General features: G+C 48.0%; 2 protein-coding genes across 5 annotated transcripts; one reads left to right on the top strand and one right to left on the bottom strand.

The window, feature by feature from the left end:
• Positions 1–1,029: 1,029 nt before the first annotated feature.
• Arpc4 (actin related protein 2/3 complex subunit 4) lies at positions 1,030–12,854 on the bottom strand. 2 transcript variants are annotated; one of them, XM_051203786.1, is made up of 6 exons: positions 12,695–12,854; positions 10,128–10,246; positions 9,239–9,350; positions 7,355–7,450; positions 6,109–6,279; positions 1,030–1,937 (listed from the first exon to the last, which is right to left on the bottom strand). In XM_051203786.1, exons 1-6 carry the CDS (start codon positions 12,695–12,697, stop codon positions 1,932–1,934), a joined length of 507 nt encoding a protein of 168 aa, XP_051059743.1. In that variant the 5' UTR covers positions 12,698–12,854; the 3' UTR covers positions 1,030–1,931. The 2 variants fall into 2 exon arrangements, with proteins under 2 accessions (XP_051059743.1, XP_051059741.1); XM_051203784.1 differs by lacking the exon at positions 12,695–12,854 and adding an exon at positions 10,951–10,972.
• A 162-nt stretch (positions 12,855–13,016) lies between these two features.
• On the top strand, positions 13,017–22,533 carry Tada3 (transcriptional adaptor 3). Of its 3 annotated transcripts, none has more exons than XM_051203568.1 (9): positions 13,020–13,587; positions 14,696–14,920; positions 15,686–15,936; positions 16,066–16,171; positions 18,404–18,545; positions 18,638–18,741; positions 19,935–20,044; positions 20,587–20,772; positions 22,029–22,533. In XM_051203568.1, exons 2-9 carry the CDS (start codon positions 14,714–14,716, stop codon positions 22,219–22,221), a joined length of 1,299 nt encoding a protein of 432 aa, XP_051059525.1. In that variant the 5' UTR covers positions 13,020–13,587; positions 14,696–14,713; the 3' UTR covers positions 22,222–22,533. The 3 variants fall into 3 exon arrangements, with proteins under 3 accessions (XP_051059526.1, XP_051059525.1, XP_051059524.1); XM_051203567.1 differs by having other exon boundaries at positions 13,021–13,587; positions 14,688–14,920; XM_051203569.1 differs by lacking the exon at positions 22,029–22,533 and having other exon boundaries at positions 13,017–13,587; positions 14,688–14,920; positions 20,587–20,776.
• The last annotated feature ends 561 nt before the right edge of the window (positions 22,534–23,094 follow it).

The raw sequence follows: 23,094 nt of genomic DNA, 5'->3' as shown, positions 1-23,094 counted from the left end.
ATCAAGCTGTCCCCACACCCCTCCTTTCTTTAACACTTGTTCTTTTCAAAAGACCCCTTTGGGGGCTGGTGACAGGCTTGCATATTATGCTCAAGGTCCTGAGAAACAATTCCCACCCAACATTTCTTTGGCTATCCAGAAAGTTCAGCTCTTCTCACATATACACCTTTTTATTTTATTTGAGAAAATATCTTTCGGTAGTTCAAGGATGGCCTAGAACTCACACAGGTCCTGTTTCTTATTTCCAAGTGTGAGCCAACACACCTGGCTCAAGGTCAACTGTTCTTGAAGTTTTCCCTGATAATCCTCTCCTGGGAGCATACCCCCTCCGCCCACACACACACCCACTCCTAACCATGGCCACTATTACAGACTTCACTTTCCCCGGACCTGAGTTTTGTCAAAGTCTGACTGGGTGTCAGGGTTGATGTCCAGCACATACAATAAGCAGAGGGGTCAACTGCTGTCCACCCAGCATCTGTGTGGCAGGGGCAGTGCTATATAGCTCCCATTGTCTCTACAAGTAGGAGACAGAGAAAGGACTGCTTGCTTCGGGAGCCAGCAAGAAGTCACAGGCAGTAACTATCTGATGATGCTCGCACTTTCAGTTCTGAGTTCCCTGTAGCTGTCCAGAGTCACCAAGGGAACTAAGACTTTGAGATAGCGTGGAGAGTGATTCCTGTCAGCACAGGCAGAAGTCCCCCTCTAGCGCAAAGGATGTGGGAGTCTTGGAGCAAGCTATTTTGGATATGGCACCTATTTTCTTATCCTCAAAGTGGAATCCAGTTTCTGAGGGTCCCTGAAGAGAGAACAGAAGCATGATGTGGAAACCATTGCTACCTCTCTCTGTCCAGGCAGGGACCATCTTCAGAATAATGGTGCTGACTGCAGTGAAGATCTCCGAGTTGGTGCCCTTGGTAGGGATCAATGACAAAATGGTCTGGTGGATTGCTCCAGACCCAAGTGCCAGCCATTCGTGGCTCCAAAGAATAAAATTACCTGTCCTTCCACACAGACACAGCACAGACCTCATGCAGCCCCAAAGGGGCAGGAAGAGACTTTAATCAGGAGAAGGAAGAATTCATCAGAATCAGAGACAGCGAGCGGCAGCAGAGGAGCCAGAGTAGGTGAGGCCCAGCTGGGCATTCAAGGACTCACCTCTGCACCTCCAGCACAGGCACTGTACCCAGACAGGCAAGCCTTGGGGCCTCTCAGCTGGGGAGGTATTGGGGGGAGGATGACTCCAGGTGGCCCTTGCAGCTAGAAGTTGCCTGGCTTTTGGACCCCAGCTCCTAAGTCTGCCTGGCATTCATAGATTCAGCCCTTGTTCCCAACCAGTGTGGTGGCCATCTTCAGGCAGAAGTCAGGAGGCTAGTAGAGAGTCCTTACCACCTCTACTGGGCCAAGGAGGCTTGTGAGTAAGACAGCAAGGAGGAGAAGCTGGAGTCTGAAATGTCCCTCTCTCCCCACCTGGGGTGGCCCAGGAAAAATAGTCGCCTTCTGGCTCCAGGCCCGCCCAGACCACAGCGACCAATAAGATACAATCACTGGGGCCAGTCACAGCCACTGGAGGTTGTTTAAAAAAAAAAAAAAAAAAAAAAAAAGACAAAAAGGTTACAGTCTTCTAACAAGCACAGAGTTTAGGTTTCAAGACGTTTAAAAAAAAAAAAAAGTTTGTCCCAGCCCAGGGGACTGAACATCAGAAGCTGGCCTGACCAGACACGTTCGGCCTTCGGGCAGGTCCACTGCTGCCCTTCTGCACAGCTAGCAAGCACACCACATCCGCCTCCCGCATCCAATGCCCGCCCAACCCAGCTTCCTGCTGCTGCTGCTGCACCGCTGCTCCAGGGAGTGACTCCAGGACACCTTCGCAGACACGCAGAGACACAGGGAAGGCCAAGGGGGAAGGCCGCGAGATCCAGCCAGATGGTTTAAAACTGTCAAAGAGAATGACAGGCAATGAATGGGTCACTGTATCCTGCCTGATGAGCCTGTCCCAGGTAAGCCGGCTGAGCTGCTGCTGTTCAGGTCTGAGGACAGGATCAGCTTTCCACACTTCCTGAGCATACTTTCTTTGAGAAACTCCATGTGATCAGTAGGAACCAAACTCCGTCCTTGGTAAGAGCAGCAAGTGCTCTTAACCACCAAGTCGTCCCTACAGCCCCAGAGCACACTCTTAATCTGGCCAGACTTCAGCAGTCTGGCCTAAAACACAAAACTAGACAAAGCAGAATAAATTAAGTGCTGAGGGCTGCCCCACAGCTTGCTCGGTAACTGAAGCAGTTTTAGATATGGAGACCCACATGTGAAGGGCTGGAGGACTCGATGAGCCCAGGAGAGAGGGATAGGCTCTGCTACTTTATGTTAAACAGGTCTTAGAAGAGCTCCCTGCTCCCTGTGGTAGCACAGTCACAATATGGCGTGTAGGAAAGAGGAGGCACAAGCGTCAGGAGGTCAAGGCCATCCTCAGGCACAAAGTGAGCCCAGGGGCAGCCTGGGCTGTTTCCCCCGCCTTCCTCCCGGAAAAATCAAAAGAAAGGTGGGGGGAGAGGTGAAGAGAAGGAAGGGAAGGGACAGGACAGGAGGAAAATGCTTTTTGCCCTCAGGTATGCCCATAGTGCCAAGAACAACCCTGGACACTTATAAACCAGAGTCTGCTCAATGACTGGACACAGCCCAAGACTGGGCCACCTGATGTCCAAAGCTTTGAATCAGCTGACAACTTTGAAGACAAAAGGTGCCACTAACAAATTCATATTTGAGGACTTATTTTAACAATTTGTTCAGGCCCTGCTGTGCAAGCCTACAATCCCAGCTACTATAAAGAAAGGCTGAGGTGGGATGACTGCAAATCTGAGGACTCCTGGGACTAAAAGAAAAAAGCAGGCTGGGGACAGAGGCCAGCTGTGGGGCTTGAGCAGCACAAGCAAAGCCCTTGGTCTGGTTCAACTCCAAGCTTCAGAAGAAAAGATGGGACAATGAGGCCATCATAGGCTGCAGCTGCCTGGTGGCATCCTTTTCAGACAAGTGCTACCATGTCCCCCACAGCCCACCTCAGCCACATGCACTACCTGCTTGAGTAACTGCGGTATGTCACATGCAATGGGTTATCACTCAAATCAGAGAACCCACCCTGCATTCCCCTTCTTCTAGTTATCAGCTAGACTCTGGGCAGGCAATGTTACTTCGAGAGTCTCAGCTTACTCTCAGCAAGATGCTAACACACATCTCTAAGACTATGTTCGTAGGTTTTATTTCATGTATATGTGTCTCTCCTGCAGCAATGTCTGTGCACTGTTTGTGGGCCTCATGGCCAGCCATCAGAAGAGGGTTTTAGACCCCCAGAAACTGAAGTTACAGATGGTTGTGAGTTTCCACACTGGCACTTTCAGCGAGTGCTCTTAACAGCTGGGCAAACTCTCCACCCTTCAGACTGTTTTTCAGTTTTTCTTTTTTAAAAATAGAGGGGGGAAAAAGTAAACAAAAAACAAAACCCAAACAAAGAGAAAGTGTGAGGCACCGGGGGAGATGACCTGGACTGCAGGACTTCCTGGGGAAGCATGAGAACCTGTCCAGTTTGACTCTCCAGCACCATGCACGTGTGTGCCTGTGATCCCAGTGCTGGGGGGGGGGGAGTGCAGGATGGAACAAGCAGACCCTAGGGACTCACTGGCTAGCCAGCCTGAAATGACAGGCTCCAAGTTCAACAAAAGACCAAAAATCAGGTAGAAGGCAACAGAGAAGACATCCAATGCCCATGTCTGGGTGGCACCTGCAGGCATGTACACCATGCACGTACTACATGTGTACATATACAAATAAATTTAAAACTAAAATGGACTGAAGAGATAGCATTATGGCTAAGAAGAGTTGTAGCTTTTCCAGAGGATCTGGGTTCAATTCCCAGTACTCATGTTGGGTGGCTTGCAAGTGCCTATAACTCTAGCTCCTGGCTTCCTTGGGTACCTACACTCATACACACACACAGAGGCTTCAGGTCCTGCCTCCTTGGGCAGCTGCATTCATGTGCATGTACACACACACACACACACACACACAAAACACAATTTAAAATAAAAACATTATAAACAAAACAAAAAAGAACATATATTTATTACACGGGGTCAGGGTTTGCTTTTCAGCATTCTGTCTCTCACTGGTCTTGTATTTATTCTATATGCTCTACTCCATGGGCTGGGATGCAGCAAGTTCATCAAAGGGACAGGATACTCTGGGAAGGTATCATTTGTTCCTAGTCTCCCCCCTCTCTCTTTTTCTCACAGACACACACACAGAGAGAGAGCTTCAGGTCCTGTAAGTCCAGCACCTGGCCCCACCCTTAGCCCCTTAATCAGTTTCAGGTATTTTTGTCTTTGACCACACCCTCACAGATGGTCTGGCAGAGGATGGTACAGCCTGGACAAAACTACCATTAAACCTGCAGGATGGGCTCTTCGGTTTGTTGTCCCAAGTTCTGAGCTTCTCTTGGCCAGGAGAACAGAGCTGGCTACTGCTCCTGTTTCACTTCAGATTCAGCTTAATAGAGATGGTCCCAGGGGCTGAAGAGATAGCTCAGAGATTAAGAGCACTGATGGCTCTTCCAGATGTCCTGAGTTCAATTCCCAGCAACCATATGGTGGCTCACAACCATCGGTAATGAGATCTAGTATCCTCTTCTGGCAGGCAAACAAACATGCCTCCCCCCAGGCACATCTCAGGAACTGAGGAGAGGGGAGGGGGGGAGGGAGGGAGGAAGGGAAGGAGAGAGAGAGAGAGAGAGAGAGAGAGAGAGAGAGAGAGAGAGAGAGAGAGAGAGAGATTGTCCCAGTACAGTCCCTACCCTGTTCTTTAGTTTTCCCACCTGTGAAACTTATAAATACAACTGGGAAGTTCTTAGTCATTTTCTAAACATATGCATAAGGTCCTTGTGTATCTGACTGGTCAGACACCAAACTCCCAATTTAAAGGGAAGCACACAAACATAAGGACAATGAAACAAGAACCCCACACACTTATTACATGTTCCAGGAGTGCAAGTGTTAGACCACTATTTTTGAGTGTTATGAGAACTGACAATATGCTGTTTAAAAATTTAAGTGCAGCTGACTGTGGTGACACACACTTTTAATCCTAGCACTCATGGCAGAGGCAGGCAGGTCTCTGATTCTAGCTTGTTCTATATAGTGAGTTCCAGGCCTGCCAAGGTCTGTTACCAGCACCCACAAGAGTCAGCTTCTATAGCTACAGGTGATTGTATACCCTGTTTCTAGAATCTGTGGGCATAATCTCCCCCCTTCCATCTCTCTCTCTTTCTCCCTCTCTCTCTGCCTTTCTCTCTCCCCTCCCCTAACTCTCTCCTCTCCTCAGTTCCTGAGATGTGCCTGGGGGAGGCAGAGGAGACTGGCCCACACTTAGTCTGATTTGTTGAGTATAAACAACACTGCCTGGTGCACTGGCCACCCACAGGATAATTAAACCCCAGGGGAAGTAGGTATCATTTCCATTTTTAGAATTCTGCACTCCCCTGGGCTGGGTCTGTATGCACCAGTAAGAACAAACATTAACTCTACCAAGGAGGGAATCTCAGATCAGAGTTCTGAATGGAATGTATCAACAAGCCAGAGATTGTTTGGAAGGCAGTGGCATGTCCCGAATCTCTAGACAAAATGAGGCTGCCAGCTCCTCATGTAAACAACCTCCCCTCTTTAGAGCACTAAAATCCTTCAGGAATGGGAAATATGTTGAAGAAACTATAGTAGTAAGCCTAAGAAACAGACACTGAAGAAAAACATTTATGTCTGTTCGAGAAGTGGACTTACACATGATTAACTGTCCTGTGGTCTCAGAGGAGTCACAGGCACTTTATCTTCCTCACTCTGAGGTTTGAATTAGGACAGGCAGATACTATGTAGAACTGGAAAATAGAATTCATGCCTACATTTCCACCAGAGACTTGTCTCCCAGACTTACAGAAATAATCAACAACACAAAAACCCTTGGGGCTCTCAAGGATGAAATCTTTGGCCTCAGGACTACCTCATAGGTGCCACATTCCCAGAAGCCATGGCTTCTCCCACCTGTGGTATGGAGCGGGGAGGTCCTACTCACATTCTTGAGGAACTCCTCAGCCACAATACGGGCCCGGGCATTGACAGACAGCTTCATCTCACTGATCTCCTTGTCAATCTCCTCCATGAAGTGGATTACAAAGTCCACCAATTTGTGTTTGTACATCTGCTCCGTGTGGAAGTTGGTGATAAGAAAGCTGATGTCATATCCCTAGGGAGGAAAGCCAGCAGGGAAGAAGAGACAAGACTAAATTAGACCCCAGGGGCACTTAGTTGTCATATCCTCTCTACACCGAGACACAGGCTTCCAACTGGCTACCATCTTCTCCCAAACTATATATTTGTCCTCTAGTTAGCAATCCACCTGCTTGGGGAGGGGGGCGGTGTATGGTTGAGTTTGTGTTTTGTGTGTCTGCTAGATCCAAGCAACTGAACCCAGTTCAAAATTGTGTGCTAGGTCAGATGTCCCTGAAAGACTATGGCACAAACAGTCTTGTATTCAAAATAGGCTAAGGAAATGAAGGGACCACCAGTCCTATTTCAAAGACTCCAACTCAATGTTAAGAGACAAAGGAGAACGGGCATGGAAGACGCTGGAGCTGTTTGCTACCAGATGTGTGAGGAAGCGTGAGCTCAGTTACTCTAGTGGCCCCAGGGTCAAAGTGAGAACACTGAGAGAAGGTGGCTCAAGGTGAAGAACTGACCGACACATGGTGGCCGCTAGGTTACCAGGGAGACTTGGCAGGGAGCCTGTGGAGTGACTCAAGTACCTTTAAACACAAAGGCAGGCAGCAAGCATCTCACTGTCTACTAGGGCTCTGAGAGGCTGGCTGGTTGGGAGCTTAGGAAGGTTTTTGTTCCATTTTTCTTGTCTTTCTCCTTCCTCTGTCTTGCCTCAAATCCATGATTCTCCTGCCTTTGTCTCCTGCATACTGGGAGTACAAGCATGCCCACCACACCAGCTCAGGAAGGATTTTGAAGTCACTGTTTTGTCTGTGACTAGTCCCAAGATTCTGTGAAGAAGGGCACTGCACAGGCCTACCTCTTCCTGGGGTTCTGCCTTCCTGCTACCACGAATGGGCTGACTCAATTCATGCAGTGATACCCTATAGCTAGAAAAGCAGTCGTCCTTGGCTTTCAATCCCACAGACCCAGGGAAAAGCCCAGTAACTTGCCCAGCAATGCAAGGCCTTGGGTTCTATCTCCCATACTGCAAAAACCAAATAATCCCAAGCCACCTAGAGACAGAATCCTAGGAATCTGAAATACCAGAAGATAGGTCTCACCTCCACAGGTTTCCTTCGAAGGATAAAGAAGTTCTCTGCTCGCATCATCATGAAGCGCATGAACTTATGGCATAAAATCTTCTCAATCTCATCAGCCTGGGGATAGAAAGAAAGATGGCGCTCCAGTAGACATGCAAAGCCCAATCCACCCCAAGCCTGGTTATCTGGCCGCAGTACTTCCCTGCTGCAGAGAGGCTTGCTGGGAACAAAGGCGGCTGATCTTTGAATTGCAGCACCTGCAGCTAACTGAAGGGAGGACCCAGCCAGGGCCACTCTACCATAAAAGGCATTACTGAGATCTCATCTCATACTGGTGAGCGAACTCTGGTAAACTAGTCTTTCATCAGCTCTAATGGAGTCCCACACCTGTGAAGCTGCCTGACCTCCCTCATGGGGCCTTTCTCAGCATTGGTGGCACCCACCACCTGGGTATCAGAGACTTCCTCAAGGAGTATCTGCCTTAACATTACTAAAATCCAACGAACCCAAAGTCTCTCCTTTTTCAACTCTTCCAATTACTCCTGCATCCATGCGTTCAGCCCAATAGAGCCACCCAGCCTGCCAGTGCTTCCTTACCGTCCTTCTAACCCTGAAAGCTTTCAAACCGTAACAAGTCACCAATCTGAAATTTGTAACATTGTATTGTTTTAATTGTTATTTTTAGAGAAGTCTGCTGGGGAAGGGGCAAATGATACTGTTTTCCCACTTAGGATACAAAGTTTCTTTTCAAACAGGAAATAGAATCTGGGTCAAAAACCTAGTCGTGCTGGCGTAGGCCTGTAATCCCAGCACAAGGGAGGCAGAGGCAGGCAATGTCAGTGAGTTCCAGGCCAGCCTGATCTAAAAAGTGAGTTCCAGGACAGCCACAGCTGTTACACAGAAAAACCCTATCTCGAAAAACAAACAAACAAACAAACAAAAGAGTCTAGGTCAAATCTAAACAAACATTAAATAACCACTGAAGTGATACTGAGACAGCAAGGCCCAGACCTATATGGTAGACATCGCCTAATAAAACGTGTAAGAAATGAAAATTCTATTTTATACATATATGAATTGGAAGAGAACAGAAAGCTCAGAAAGAAACTAAAATATTTATAGTCAACTGATTTCTAACAAAAGCACCAAGGTCACACACACACACACAATGGCGGGAATTTCTTCAACAAATTGCGCTGACAACTGGTCATATGTGGGAGAATGAAAGTAGACCCTTATCTAATACCATACAAAAATTAATTGAAGATGGATAAAAGACCTAGAAGTAGGTCCTCCAACTATAAAACTACTAGAGAAAATGCACAAAGAAAACACCGATGTCATATGTCTGGGCAATTAATGTTAACAGATCTTCAGTTCTGATAGTTTTGCCAGTGTTCTTGTTGGCATTTTTCTTTTCTGGTGTATCATTCCACCCACTGCTTTTTTTGCTATTGTTGAGAATTCCGAATGTGCCTGTGTGTTATACCATCTGTTTTTAAGTGGCAGTTTCAGAAACTATGGCTATCAAACCAGTGCTGGCTGGTACTGCACTAAGTGCACAGAACCATCACCCATGTCCTTGCCTGCTACATTTCCTTGTTTGTAATCCAGAGCAAGGCCTGTGGGATACGGTTGCTATCGTTTTATCCTACTGACTCACTTTTTGTTTTGTTTTTTTCAGCTAGGGACTCACCAAGTAGCCCAGGCTGGCCTTGGGTTTTCCATCCCCAGTCTCAGATTTCCAAGTGCTAGGATTACAGGCATGTGCCACCACACCTGCTCTGGCCAACCATGCCAAGTAGATTCCTGAAAGCAGGCTCTGAATCTAGCTGGCCGACCCTTCAGATGGGATGCCTGGCTGTGAAGAGCACTCCTAACTGTGTGCCCTCCGTGGTGACTCACCTGTTTCACAGCAATGCTGACCCGAACAGAATTGATGGAGCCTTCAATCAGAACCTTTTCCTTCTCATTCCTGCTGATGGTAACAGGTTGCAATAGGAGTTCTTTGCTACTCCTAAAAACACAAAATCAGAGGACCAAGCTGAAGCCATTGACTCTCTAGGTATTTGTAAAGGTACCTGTGGTCTATGAACTGTCACCATTTGAAAATGCCTAGTGAAAACCTTATATATCAAGTAACAACAGTCTATCCTAACACTAGAAGTGTCTGAGTCATAGCAATCATTTTGGGGACTGTTTTTAACATGCCCAAGGGCCTGGATTCAATCCCCAACAACAAAACTAAGTTCATCACCTATTTGGAAACACAAATTATTTCAACTATGTTCATCCCAGATTTTTCCCCTTTTGCTTTCTTGAGAAAAGACCTGTTCTGTAGCTGAGGCTAGCCCTGACCCTGTGGTTCTATTGCTATTGCCTCAGCCGCCATGTGCTGGGATTAGCAGTCTATGTCATATCCTTGCCAGGTGAAATTTCAAAGAGGAAGAATATTTACTTATGAAATGAAAACCAGACAAGAGAAAATTTTATTCAAAACATGGAGTATTTGTGTTTAAGAGAGTCTAAACTATCTGGCGGTATTAATAACAGAAAGTAAAAAAGCCCTTAAATCATTAATACAGAGATGTCATGTCTTGGAACTAAATCCTGTGCCTTCCCCTGGAGCTGCCAGTGGGCTCAGTAACACTACTGGAGACTTCCCGCAGCGCTGCTCTAAGAGGCCACACTTTGGGGTGGGTCTCTCATGGGATTTGGCCTGTCAACGTGGCCCCCTTAGACAGGGTCCACTCTTGTGAGTTCTTCTCAGCCCCGCTCTGACCTTCTTCCCTACCTGACTTCGACCTCTGGCTTGTTGTGTCGTTCCACGACCTGGGAGGAGAAGTTCTCCAGGCAGAGGGCAGCCTGCAGTGTGGCCCGCACGGCACTAAGGTAGGGGCGGAGAGTGGCAGTCTGCAGGAATAAACCCAAGATTAGGAAGGACCAGAGTCTGCCTCACCAAAGCCAGTACCCCTGCCTCCCCACAGCTCCTATGGAACACATGGTACTGATGGCTTCAGGCATGGTCATCACACAGAACACAACACACCCAGCCTTCAAAATACAGCCCAGTCAGGAGTCTGCAGCAATAGTTCCCAGCAGCAAACAATTCTGCTTGGCATTAAGCAAACTGTGGAGAAAAAAACTGACTTACTATGACTTAGGGATGGGGCAGGGACTATGGACATTAGTAGATACAGGCAAGCCATGCCGCCCAACATCTGGGGTGCATAATAGAATTACCCAGCCCCAAAAGCCAGCAATGATGAGGCTGTGTGTAATATTGATCTAGAGGAGTCCACGTGTCCTCCACCTGCTCCCTACACAGACAAATTTATTGATCCACGCCCTAAGAACACTGGGAATTTAGTGCTCTCAAATAACTGAATGAGGATCACAAGGGCTAATGGAAGGCAAAATGTAAAATAACTAGGTTTATAAATAATCCATACTAAGGAAATTAGTTTTGACTAGACATAAGATCAGGAAGGTTTTACAATGAGAAAAAGTAGACCGTGGACTTTCTCAGTAGACAAGGTCAGCTATAATGGTCAGTTACATTATATCTCAGTCAAGTTCTCACTTCCCTCAGGGCTTATCACATGCTGACCCATCACCTGCATTTTTTCGTCCTCATTGCTTAGGTCAGTCCTTCAGGGCTCAGCTCACTGAAAAGGCCTCTTACTTCCTCAAAGTGGTCTTCTTGACTTCCTTCTCAATGCATTTACCAGAGTTTTTGGTAGGGACACTTTACCATAATTCACAACAAGATATGTATTTTTCATGTATTTTGTTAAATGGGTTTTCCTTCACTGGCTTGTAATCCTCAGTCAACAGACATTAACTTCAGTTATGCTGGTAGCAACTAGCTCAGTACCTTCTATACACAGTGTTTTACAAAATTTCTATAGAGCGAACAAACGAACTATGAGAAGCGTTTTAAACTGCATATATCAGGCCGCAATGGCAGGCTAGGATAAAACTGTAGATAATCTAGAATGCCCATTCACCGAATTAGCTTTTCTCTCAATGTGGCAGGAAGCAGTGGGACTTTCTGAGGAGGAAGTCACATGACTTCAGTAGAGGCTCTCTGGAGAAAGGAATGGAGGGAAATGAGACTCGAGCAGAGACGGCAACGAGTACAGACTGGAGTAGTGGAGACAAGCACAGCATCACAGGATTCAGCCAGATATCAGACAGAGGGGGAAGCTAAAAACACAAGTAACTTAGCGCGTATCTCAGCCATGTTTGGTCTACACACTAGAGAATTCTTATTTAAATGTCAACCAAGAAAACGCAAAACAAGAAGGATGAAATTAGTAGTTGTCTGGGGTAGTGGGTACCATTGGAAGAATGACAATGTTCTCCACCTTCATTGGAGTAGTGGCTATCTGATTATTTTGTCAATAGTCAAGAAAGAAAATTAAAATTGAGTTTTAGGTAGCTAGTCCTGTGATGTCTTCCCTTTAGTGAATAGACCATTTCAAGTACAAAAACCATAAATGCTTAAAAATGAAAAGCTAGATCCTTAGTTAAAGGGCTTGTAGGCTGAGGACTGAAACCAGTTAGGACATGGAACATAGGACAATAAACAAGTTTAGAAAAGCAAGTGACTTTTGAACAAGAGGATCTAATTTCAAGGTGTCTCCCCAGACAGTCGAGTCACAGGAACATGGCAAGCAGTCCAGTCTTCAGAACTGAAGTCATCAAAGCCAGCATGATCCGGGAAAGAACCTACAGAAAGAACACCCACAGATACCAAACCCGAGCATCCCCTGGAAGGGAAGGGCCAGCAGTCATCAGCGTTTACACACATTAAGGTCAACACGGTACCGCACTACTAGGAAGGAGTCTGAATGGAAGCAACAGCACAGAACCTTCCTTCAGTGAGGCCTGGAAGCAGGGGGCTGCCGGGATCGAGAGAGTATTAATAAGGAGAAGTGGAGTGGGCACTTGCTTCGGGGTACAGTGAGATCAAGAAGACAGTAAGGGGGTGTACTTAGCGAATTTCTACCGTGGATGGAGAGGCCTGCTTCATTCGTCAGCGGTCCTACCTCGCAGCCGCCACCACAGGTCTAGTAGCCCCACTTCCCGCCTCCTCCGAACTTTGACGAGAGAGCATTCCTTCCGGGGACACCCAACTTGGAAGCCTCTGGGCCTGCTCCTGCCCAGCTCACTCTCAGCTCGCCCCTTCCTCCTCCCCTCGGTCCTTGCCCCACCCTCTGCCTCCCCATCCTCATCGTGCCCCCCTCATCCTAGGGCAACCTCCGACAGCAAGCCCTGGCGGCAAACAGCATCTCCCCCAGACCCACAGCCTCTCCAAACAAGACACAAGTAGTCCCCCAGCCCGGGGTCTCTCACCATCGCGGGTGCTGTCTGGGCCGGAAAGCGGAAGTACGGAAGTGCCCGGCCCCGCGACGCCTGCCCTGTCGAGAGAGGCGCAGCCGCAGTCTCCGCCAGCACTTCCGGGGAGGACCATCTCGAGCAGGACCGGGGAGGAAAAGCTGAGCGACATTCGGATGTCCTGAACGATTTCACACAGGGACCGCAGGGACCTGTAGAGGGCCTGGAGTGAAACAGTAGCACTCGAAGCCCCTTGGGTCTCCTTACATCTCTTCCCAGAGCCTTTGGTTCTTGTCGCCTTTGTTGTACCTTCCCCCCCCCGTGTAACAATAGTACAGCCCGACCTCAGGTTGAGCACCAAATTAGGACAGGCAGAGCCAGAGAAGCCGGACGCTTCTTCCGGTGGTGCTCCCCTATCCTCTCCGTCCGGGCTCCTCCTACCAGAAGCCCTGGGTCTCGGCTGGGCAGTGGGTCCCTGGAGATCTCGGCTCTGAGCCCCGCCCTAGCCCCGGGCTGCTTCCTAGGGGACACCTCAGGCCTAGCATTCCACCTGTTGGAGGTTCGTAGGTGGCTTTAGACCCCCACCCCCCGCAGGCCACTGTGGGCTGGCGGTGTCCCCGCCCTCGCGTCAACTGCAGGGGGCCCGCCCATAGCCAGTTCCGGGGCGGTTGCTCTGAGAGCACTGAACTCCCCGCCCCCTCCTGCGGCCCGGGGCCTGTAGGAGGCCGTAGAGAGGAGGTAGGAGAGGCGGGGGCTGTGTTAGGGGCTCCCTAGAGGACGAGGACCCTGGAGGCGGGACTTGAGGCGACACACAGGTGGAGCCAGCCATTAAGCAGTCCCACTTCTGTGCCAGGCACTGAACTGGGCACTTGGAGAGCATCACCTCTTAATCCTCAGAACATTCCAGGGAGGTAGGTACTCTTGATGCCCCCATTTTACAGATTTATACTTTTTAATGGGGAAACGGACTGAGGCATCATCTCTTGTCCTGGACAAAAAGAAACTACGATTCAGGTGAAATAACATGCTTAGAAGGGCACATAAGAAAATGGGCTGGAACTTAATTATGTCTGCTTCACCAGCTCATGTTCCAAACTAGCTAGGGACACAGAGAGGTGCAAAAGTGGAATGAGGCTGGGTGAACCCTGTAAGATAGAATGCTTGAAAGAGCCCAACAGAGGACATAAGAAGACAGGGCATACTGGTATCTCTCTTGGTGTGCAGCTAGGAAGCTAGACCTAATCAAGCAGGTTTGTAAACCTAGCTACTTGGGAGACTGAAGCTGGTGGATCATAAGTTCAGGCAGGGCCTGTCTGGACAACTGAGTGAGAGCCTGTCTCAATAAAAATTCACGAAAGGGGGCTGAATGCAGCTCAGTTTGGAGACTATGTGCCTAAGCGCACTGAATAAGCCAGGTGGTACATGCCTGGAATTCCATCACTTGGGAGTTGAAAACAAATCTTTGGTTACTTAGCTAGTTTGAGACCAGGCTGGATCAAAAGTCTCAAAAAAAAAAAAAAGTAAATAAATAAAAAGGACTGGAAGCCAGGTGTGGTATGTGCCTCTATCCCAGCACTCTGGGAAGTAGAGGCAGGTATAATGAGTACCAGGCCAACCAAGACCACATAGTGAGACTTTGTCTTTAAAAAAAAAAAAAGTGAGATACAGCATGTGCAAGACTCAGGGTTCAGGTTTAAGTGCCACCAAAACAAAAAGGGCAATGACTTGTACTTAGGAGTTGAGACATACCCTTTCAGAGTCAGTTTCCTTTTTTATCAAAAAAAAAAAAAAAAAAAAAAAAAAAAAAGTGAAATGAAGAAAGAAAAGCGTGAATAAGGCTGATTCCCCAAGGTTGTATAATTCAGTGAAGTAAGTCCTCGTTGGGTGTGCTGTCAGGGCTCTCTGAACAGGAGCTTTGCCACCGTCCTTATCTATAAGGGTATTGAAGCCTGGTTTCTTTGTTGGGCCTCTCCGAGCTACTCTGTCTCCCACCCAATGGCCTTCTCTCTAGTTTTACAGGATCCCATCTTCTGGGCCATGAGTGAGCTGAAGGACTGCCCATTGCAATTCCATGATTTCAAGTCTGTGGATCACCTGAAGGTCTGTCCCCGGTACACGGCAGTGCTGGCTCGCTCCGAGGACGATGGCATTGGTATTGAGGAGCTAGACACTCTGCAGCTGGAGCTTGAGACCTTGTTGTCCTCTGCAAGCCGACGGCTGCGTGTACTGGAAGCTGAAACCCAGGTGATTCTCCATCAGAAGGGGACATCACTAGAGACAGATTGTGTCAAGTTATGGGATGGGTCATTAGGTTAATGACCTAATGTTGAGGTTATCTGTTGAGGCTAAGGAATGGATGGGAAGAGAGGCCCAAATGGAAATTGTGACAGCAGAGTTAGGGCCCAAGGCAAGGGATGCCATCCAGCTGGACCTCAGAAGATAGACTCCTTGTGGTCCCTGGAATTCCTTAGGAGCTTTGTGAGACACTCTGTGACACAGTCACAGTTTGTGTAGACAGGGCTCCCAGGAGGGTTGATGATTGAAATGAAGTCTTTTTTATTCCATCACCAAAAAACCCCACCACCAGCATACATCCCTAGGACTGCTATGCTCTGGGGCATAACCTTTTTTAATATTTGTTTTGTTTTTCAAGACAGGGTTTCTCTGTGTAGCTTTGGAGCCTGTTCTGGAACTTCTCTGTAGACCAGGCTGGCCTTGAACTCATAAAGATTCACTTGCTTCTGCCTCCTGAGTGCTGAGATTAAAGGTTTAAAGGTGTGCACCACCACTACCCAGCTTTAATTTATTTTTTAACCTTTCTACCAAACAGTCTGTGGCTAGCTTGGATGATAGAGGGGAATGAAAATGTTGACCTCAGGTTAAATTCATGTGAGAAAGAACTGGGCTTTGAAGGATAAGTAGTTTACTTAATAGTCTCAAATTGGAGATCTCAAGTGGAAAAGAAGAGCTGTCTCTTCTCTCCTCAGTGACTGTCTTTGTGTGTTTCAGATCCTTACTGACTGGCAGGATAAGAAAGGTGACCGACGATTCCTGAAGCTGGGTCGAGACCATGAGCTTGGTGCTCCCCCAAAACATGGGAAGCCCAAGAAGCAGAAGCTGGAAGGGAAGGCAGGGCATGGACCAGGCCCTGGCCCAGGACGACCCAAATCCAAAAACGTTCAGCCCAAGATCCAGGAATATGAATTCACAGATGACCCAATCGATGTGCCTCGGATCCCCAAGAATGACGCTCCCAACAGGTTTCTGAGCCTGAGCACATAGAACAGAGCTAGAGGGGGCCTAATGACTGGCAGTGTGGTCTTAGAAGGCCTAGGGCTAAGGCTAAAGGAGCCCAGAGGTGCCCACTCAGGGTCTACTTCTCCCTGCAGGTTCTGGGCCTCAGTGGAGCCCTACTGTGCCGATATAACCAGTGAGGAGGTACGAACACTAGAGGAGCTCCTGAAGCCTCCTGAAGATGAAGCAGAGCATTATAAGGTAGAAACCCTGAGCCTTACAGTCAGAGGACAGGAGGGCTCGGAGGTGACTCAGAATCCCAGGCAGCAAAGTCTGCATCATCTACTTCCTTCCTTCCCAGCCACCTGCCTGCTGCATTACCCTTGCAGACACTGAGGCTCAGCTTTCCCTTGCTACCCCACCTCAGCCAAGTGGTGCATCTATCAGTAAAGTCCATTCTGTCCGCTTCCTTTATCCTAAGAGCCTCTGCACATACTCCCTGCTTTTAGACTTCAGCAAACACTTTCTTTCTTTATTTAATATAAAAGCTAAGTTCCTGTTTTCTAAGACACTAGAACTTGCTATGGTGCCCAGACAGAGCTTAAACTCTTGGACTCACCATCTCCCTCTCTTAGGTCCCCAGGTGTCTATGACCACAAACATAAAATCACTACACCTGGCTTAAAGGTTTTTGGTTTTTTGAAACTGAATTTTACTTATCCCAGTCTAGCCTTGAACTTTGTGTAGCTAATGATGACCCCGAACTTCTGATCTTCCTTTCTCTTGACTCCCTCATGCTGGGATTACAGGTATGTACCACCATGCCTGGTTTTGCAGTCCTGAGACAGAACCCAGGGCTTTATGCATGCATTCCAGGCAAGCTCTCTACCAGCCGAGATACATTCCCAGCAAGTTAGTTTTCTTTCTCATGAAAATAAAACATGTTCCATAAAAGAAAGTGGACAAACTCTTGAGGAGGGGACTCTACCACAGGACAACTGCCATCTCAGATGTACTATGTCTAGACCTTCCCTAAGCCTGTTAGCCGCAGGATGGAGAGTGTCTCAGTGCTTGGTGACACCCTAGCTCCCCTCCAGTTTTCCTTGGCTACACCCCTCTTTCCTGCTGTATTTATCAGCTCTACCAGACATGTCTCCCTCCCACTGGGCTCACCAGGATCTGTGTCCAAGCTCTTCTCAGCTTGACATACTGCCTCACTCTTAAAGGCCTGAGCTCATGCTACTGCCTCCAAAGGTGCCTTTCTAGACTCCTTAGCAGAAAGAAGACGCTGGGCCCAGTGGCTCACACCTGTTGCACTGGGGAGGCTGAGGCAAGTTAGAGGCTAGCCTGGACTTAACAAGTGTGAGGCCCTTTCTCCAAGAAGATTAAAGGAAGTGGTCTCACTTGGTGGCTCCATGGTCCCTTGTCTGCTTTAATTACACTTACCTGAGTTTAAAAAACAAACAAACAAAACATTTACCTGAGGCCAGAGATGCAGTAAATGATAGAAGTCAGTGGTAGAGGAACTGTTTAGCATCATGACCTAAAGAACTATAGCAACCTGTAATCTCACTGTGAGTTTCTTCTTGTCTCAAAGAAAGAAAAGCAGGGGAAAGGCAATCCATTTCAGCAGTAGTAAGTTTAAGCAATACAAAAAAAATAATCCCTTCTTGCTGCCTTGGGCTCTAGTTCTGTGTGTGTGTGTGTGTGTGTGTGTGTGTGTGTTTGTTTTGCTTTTTGTTTGTTTGTTTTTCAAGACAGGGTTTCTCTGTATTGCTTTGGAGCCTGTCCTGGAACTATCTCTGTAGACCAGGCTGGCCTGTGCCTGTCTCTGCCTCCCAAGTGCTGGGACTAAAGGCGGGCGCCACCAACACCCAACTCCTAGTTCTTTTTAGGAGAATTACTTGTGACAAAGAGGATCCATAGACACAGCATTTTATACTTTTTGGGGGGTTTTTTTGTTTTTGTTTTTTTCTTCTTTCAAGACAGGGTTTCTCTGTGTAACAGCTGGTCTTTGGACTCAAGAGATCTGCCTGCCTCTGCCTCCTGAGTGCTGGGATGAAGGGCGTGCACCACCACACTGGGCTTATATTTTTATCTTCAATACTTCATATCAGCTTCTAGATGTATTTTTATTTTTGTTTTGTTTGTTGGAGACAAGATAGGGTCTCAGACTGGGCTCAGACTCACGACCATCCTACTTCAGCCTCCTGAGTGCTGGGACAACAGGTGTGTGCCACCATGCCCAGCTGCTTTCATTCTTTATATACCTTTTTCTCCTACTAGAGTGTGAGTGTAGAGTTTATCTTCTTTGCCTTTTGTGGTACTACCCTTGGCCTTGGGCTTGAGGCTTGGGCAACAAATATGTGAAGGAAGAAAGAAATGAATGGAGAGCTCACTGACAGTGTCCCGTATCAGGAGAGTCTCCCACACTCTAGGCTCAGGTGTCCAATGGGGTTTACCTCTTAGAAGTGAATGGCCTCTTTGCTGCAGATTCCCCCACTGGGAAAACACTACTCCCAGCGCTGGGCCCAGGAGGATCTGCTAGAGGAGCAGAAGGATGGGGCTCGGGCAGCAGCTGTGGCTGACAAGAAGAAAGGCCTCATGGGACCACTGACTGAACTGGACACAAAAGGTAAGTCCCCAGCTTCCTGTCCACCTCAGACTGGGATCTGAGTTTCCAGAGCTTCAGCCTCCTGCTGTCCTCTCTCTCCCTGTCCACTGTAGATGTGGATGCCCTGCTGAAGAAGTCTGAGGCCCAGCATGAGCAGCCAGAAGACGGGTGTCCCTTTGGTGCCCTGACACAGCGCTTGCTGCAGGCCCTGGTGGAGGTGAGCACTCAGACTGGGAATTACAAGCTAGGTGTGGCGGCGTATGCTTGTGATCCCTGCAGCACTCGGGAGACAGAGGCAGGGGCCTCTTGAGCTCAAGTGCTACATGCAACCATCTCAGAAAAACAACACATGTAGGTGTACACACCCACACCCATACCCTGTTTTGTTTTGCTTTTTGAGATAGAGTCAAACTAAGGGCTAGAACTTACAGTCATTCTCCTGCCTCAGCCTCCCAAGGGCTGGGATAACAGATGTAGGCCTTTGTGGAGCATTGGTTAAGGGGGGTTCCATGCACCCTCTCAGTGGAGGCATGTGCTGTGCTAACTCCATGTTGCAGGTGAGGAAACAGGTTTAGAAAAGGGAACTTTCCTTAAGACTGTCAGCTAATAAGTAAAGGTAAGATTTAAGCCCTCACTTGAAGTTTCCATCTTTATGTCCCTGTCTGGCCATGAAAACGCCCTTTCGTGTCCTTGAGCCTCAGTTTCCTCTTTTGGCTCTAACACGATAGTTCTCCTCTCAGGGATGGTCTGAGGCTTGCATTCCAGGTAGACTGAGACAGCGGGAAGTGGGAGTGTGGCTTAGCCCAGCAGGGACTCCAGTTTATTGTGGCTTTTCATCCTGACCTTGGTTGGTCACTCTGGGTGTGGTTACCACACCCGGCCCTCAGAAATTGAGTAAGGAGATGTGTGTGAAGGAAACACTCTGGGTGTGACTGGGATTCTTACCTTTTTAGATCACTTTCCACTGGAGGATTTGTCCCTTGAGTCCATCTGACTGCAGGGGAGCCTGGGAAATGAGTGGAGGAAAGAACAGTCAGTGTTAGATACTCCCCTGCCACGGCTACTCTTGTACCCCTTCTTTTGCTATCCATATTCCCCTCCCCTCAAGAAAAGAAATTCTAGAATGATCAAAGCTTTGGAGGAAGCTTTGTTTTCGTTTTTTGTTTTTTGAGACAGGGTTTCTCTGTATTTATGGAGCCTGTCTTGGAACTCGCTCTAGAGACAGACTGGCCTTGAACTCAAGAGATACGCCTGTCTCTGCCTCCTGAGTGTTGGGACTGGAGGAAACTTTTTAACATGAAAAAGACGACAGACTATTTCTATCCAGCTTGTGAAGACTGTATATGTCCGAGAGGAGCACAAAAACGGGATTCAATGGCTTCCTCCTTCTAACCTATCTCTGGTCTTCAGGAGAATATTATTTCCCCTATGGAGGACTCTCCTATTCCTGACATGTCTGGAAAAGAATCAGGGGCCGATGGAGCAAGCACCTCTCCCCGAAATCAGAACAAGCCCTTCAGGTGAGTGACATCCCATTTGCACTCTGGGCCTGCCTGTCAGCTTCTCTCTGTCTTCTTAGGGGGACATGCTTTGTTAAACAGGCCGAGGCCATTTAACCATGCACAGACATCTCACATGGAAATGCTGGCCTTGTTTCTGGACAGACTTGATCACTATACTTCACTTTTTCTAGAGATGACCCAGGTGCCCAGCTGAAGGGAATGGCTAGCTGAGTGCCAAAACTACATAAGAAATAACTTGGAACTGCTAATCATAACAGAAATATATTTGACATGAAAGAATTAAAACAGAGTACCCAATGGAGGGAAAAGAGTGATTCTATTTGTACTTAAAATATATTTAAGAGTTACATGTAGTTAAAAAAAAAAAAAAGTCTTAGAAATGTATATCATAAAAGATTGCAACTCACACATAACAAGGCCTGAAACATGTAACACATATGTGTGGCTATAGTGGGTTCACAAGGTGAAAGGAGGTGCCAGGCTCTCTGAGGGGACCCTCCAGCAGGCCCTCAGAGCTCAGGTGCTGGCCGTGCCTACAGTGTGCCCCACACCAAGTCCCTGGAGAGCCGCATCAAGGAGGAGCTGATTGCCCAGGGCCTCCTGGAGTCCGAGGATCGGCCTGCTGAGGACTCAGAGGATGAAGTCCTCGCTGAGCTGCGCAAACGGCAGGCTGAGCTGAAGGCACTCAGTGCACACAACCGCACCAAGAAGCATGACCTGCTGAGGTGAGTGAGCACTGTGCCCGGGACAAGCCCTGCTCCCCCAAGTTGGGTCTCAGTTAGATGCGAAGCTCAGGGGCAGGGCTCCTGCGGCTGACATATGGGTGGGTTTGATTCTGTTTTTAGATTTTTTTTTTTCATTTTAATTATGTGTATGTGAGTTTGTGAATATGAGTGCAGGTGTCAGCTGCCCTGCAGCTGGAGTTGCTGGTGTTTGCTAGATGCCCAGTGTGTAGGTGCAAGAGTAGAACACACTTTTAACCACTGGCCATCTCTCCAGCCCTGGCTCCATTGATAAGTATAGTTTGGTAATATTTAGTGTTGCTTTTGTTTTTTTAATGTGTGTTTTCTTTCTTTCTTTTTCAAGACAGGGTTTCTCTGTGTAGCCATGGCTGTCCAGGAGTTTACTCTGTAGACCAGGGTGGCCTCAAACTCACCTACCTACCTTTGCCTCCCAAGTGCTGGGATTAATGGCATGTGCCACCACCACCTGGCTGTGTTTTCTTTTTCTTTCTGGTATTTAATTTCTGGTATTATTTAATCAAAATACCACAGAAGCACTGGGAAGATATTCATGGGGAAAATGCTTGCCACCAAGCCTGACCTCTTGTGTTCAGTCTTCAGCACCCACGTGAAAGGTGGCCACAGCAGAACACATCTGTAACCCCAGGGCTTGGATGGGCAGAGGCAAGCCTAGCTGAATAGGCCTGTCTAAGATCCCACTAAGTGATCCAGTCTCAAAAAAAGAAGGCCAAGGGCCAGCAAGATGGCTCAGTGGGTAAAGGCACTTGCCACCAAGCCTGGCCACTTGATTTTAATTCCTAAAACCCAGATGATAGAGAAAGAAAACCAACTCCTGCAAGTTGTTCTCTGACCTCCATGGCATATAACCCTCCAATGAATACATAAATACGTAAATTACAGTAAAAATAAATAAGGCAAAGCATGATAAAGAGAGATATCCAGTATCAACCTCTGGCCTCCACGTGCATGCACACACACGTACAACATGAACATGTACACATATAACATACACACGAGTTGTTAATGTTCTCTTGGTTTTGCCTGTGCTTTTGACTGGCTAGTCCCCCTGCACTTACTAGTGTCAGGTCCACACAGGGTTGAAGCTCAGTGTGGCAGTGTGCATCTGTAATTCTAACCAGCAGAAGGGAGTGAGAGCTGAGATTGTGAGGAGGCTCAGTCTGGAAGAGGGAGGGAACAAACTCTGGAGTTTGGATAACTGTGATACTTGGCCCCCATAGGTTGGCAAAGGAGGAGGTGAGCCGGCAGGAGCTGAGGCAGCGGGTCCGCATGGCAGACAATGAGGTTATGGATGCCTTTCGCAAGATCATGGCTGCCCGGCAGAAGAAGCGCACCCCTACAAAAAAGGAAAAGGACCAGGCCTGGAAGACCCTGAAAGAGCGGGAGAGCATCCTGAAACTCCTGGACGGGTAGCTTCACCTGCTGCTGGCCACCTCCCTGGCCTGTCAGAAGCCCACTTCCTTTGAAGCTTTGGCTGGGGGCTGCCCATCAAATGACAACAATCTCAGGCCACCCAGCTGAGCTTTGTGCAGCCAGCAGGCAAGGCCTTCCTGTGCTGACTGGACCTAGCATCTGCCTGGTGCCCCAGATGAGCAGGTGTATTCCTGGCTGTCCCCTTTCCTTCCTACCATCTCCTCAACACCTTTCCCTCAAGGATTTCTTCCTTGTGGTTTTGTAAAGTACAAACTTAAGAATAAAGTAACTGCTGTCTTTTTTAAAAAATTACAAAAACACCTATAATTTTTGAGTAACTGTTATTTGTGGTGTTGGAAAGGCTTGCAAAGGTGGAAAGCATTCAGGAAGGCATGCTTGGTGGCAATTGTTGTGGGACATTCGGGGGAACTTGCCATGGGCTTGGGGCTACCCACCCATGACATTTATTTTTGAGCACTTTTTTTGTGGTGCTGGTGGCGGGAGGGTGGGTGCTGGGATTCCTAGGGCAGGACTACCTTCAGAGCTACTACACAGGGCCACCAAGGACCTTTGGGTCTTTCCACAGTGCCAGCTATCACTGAGGTGTCTTCTCAGGTGTGGGTGTCAGGTAGAAGCAGCCAGATGGTTCATTTGTGTCTATTACTGAAGAGAAGTAGCAAGCCTTGTTCCAGATGTCCCTGGGTCTTATCTAAGCCCAAACTGAGTTCTCATATCCATTTCCAATACATCCTCTAGGATTAAGGTAACTACTGAGGTGGTTCTCAACCTGTGGGTTGTGACCCCTTTGAGGGTCGAACAACCCCTTTCACAGAGGTCACCTAAGACCGTTGGAAAACACTGATATTTACATTG

The sequence above is a fragment of the Phodopus roborovskii genome, unplaced genomic scaffold (genome assembly GCF_943737965.1).
Source record: "Phodopus roborovskii unplaced genomic scaffold, PHOROB, whole genome shotgun sequence".
NCBI classification, from domain to species: Eukaryota; Metazoa; Chordata; class Mammalia; order Rodentia; family Cricetidae; genus Phodopus; species Phodopus roborovskii.
This window is presented reverse-complemented; position numbering and strand designations above follow the sequence as displayed.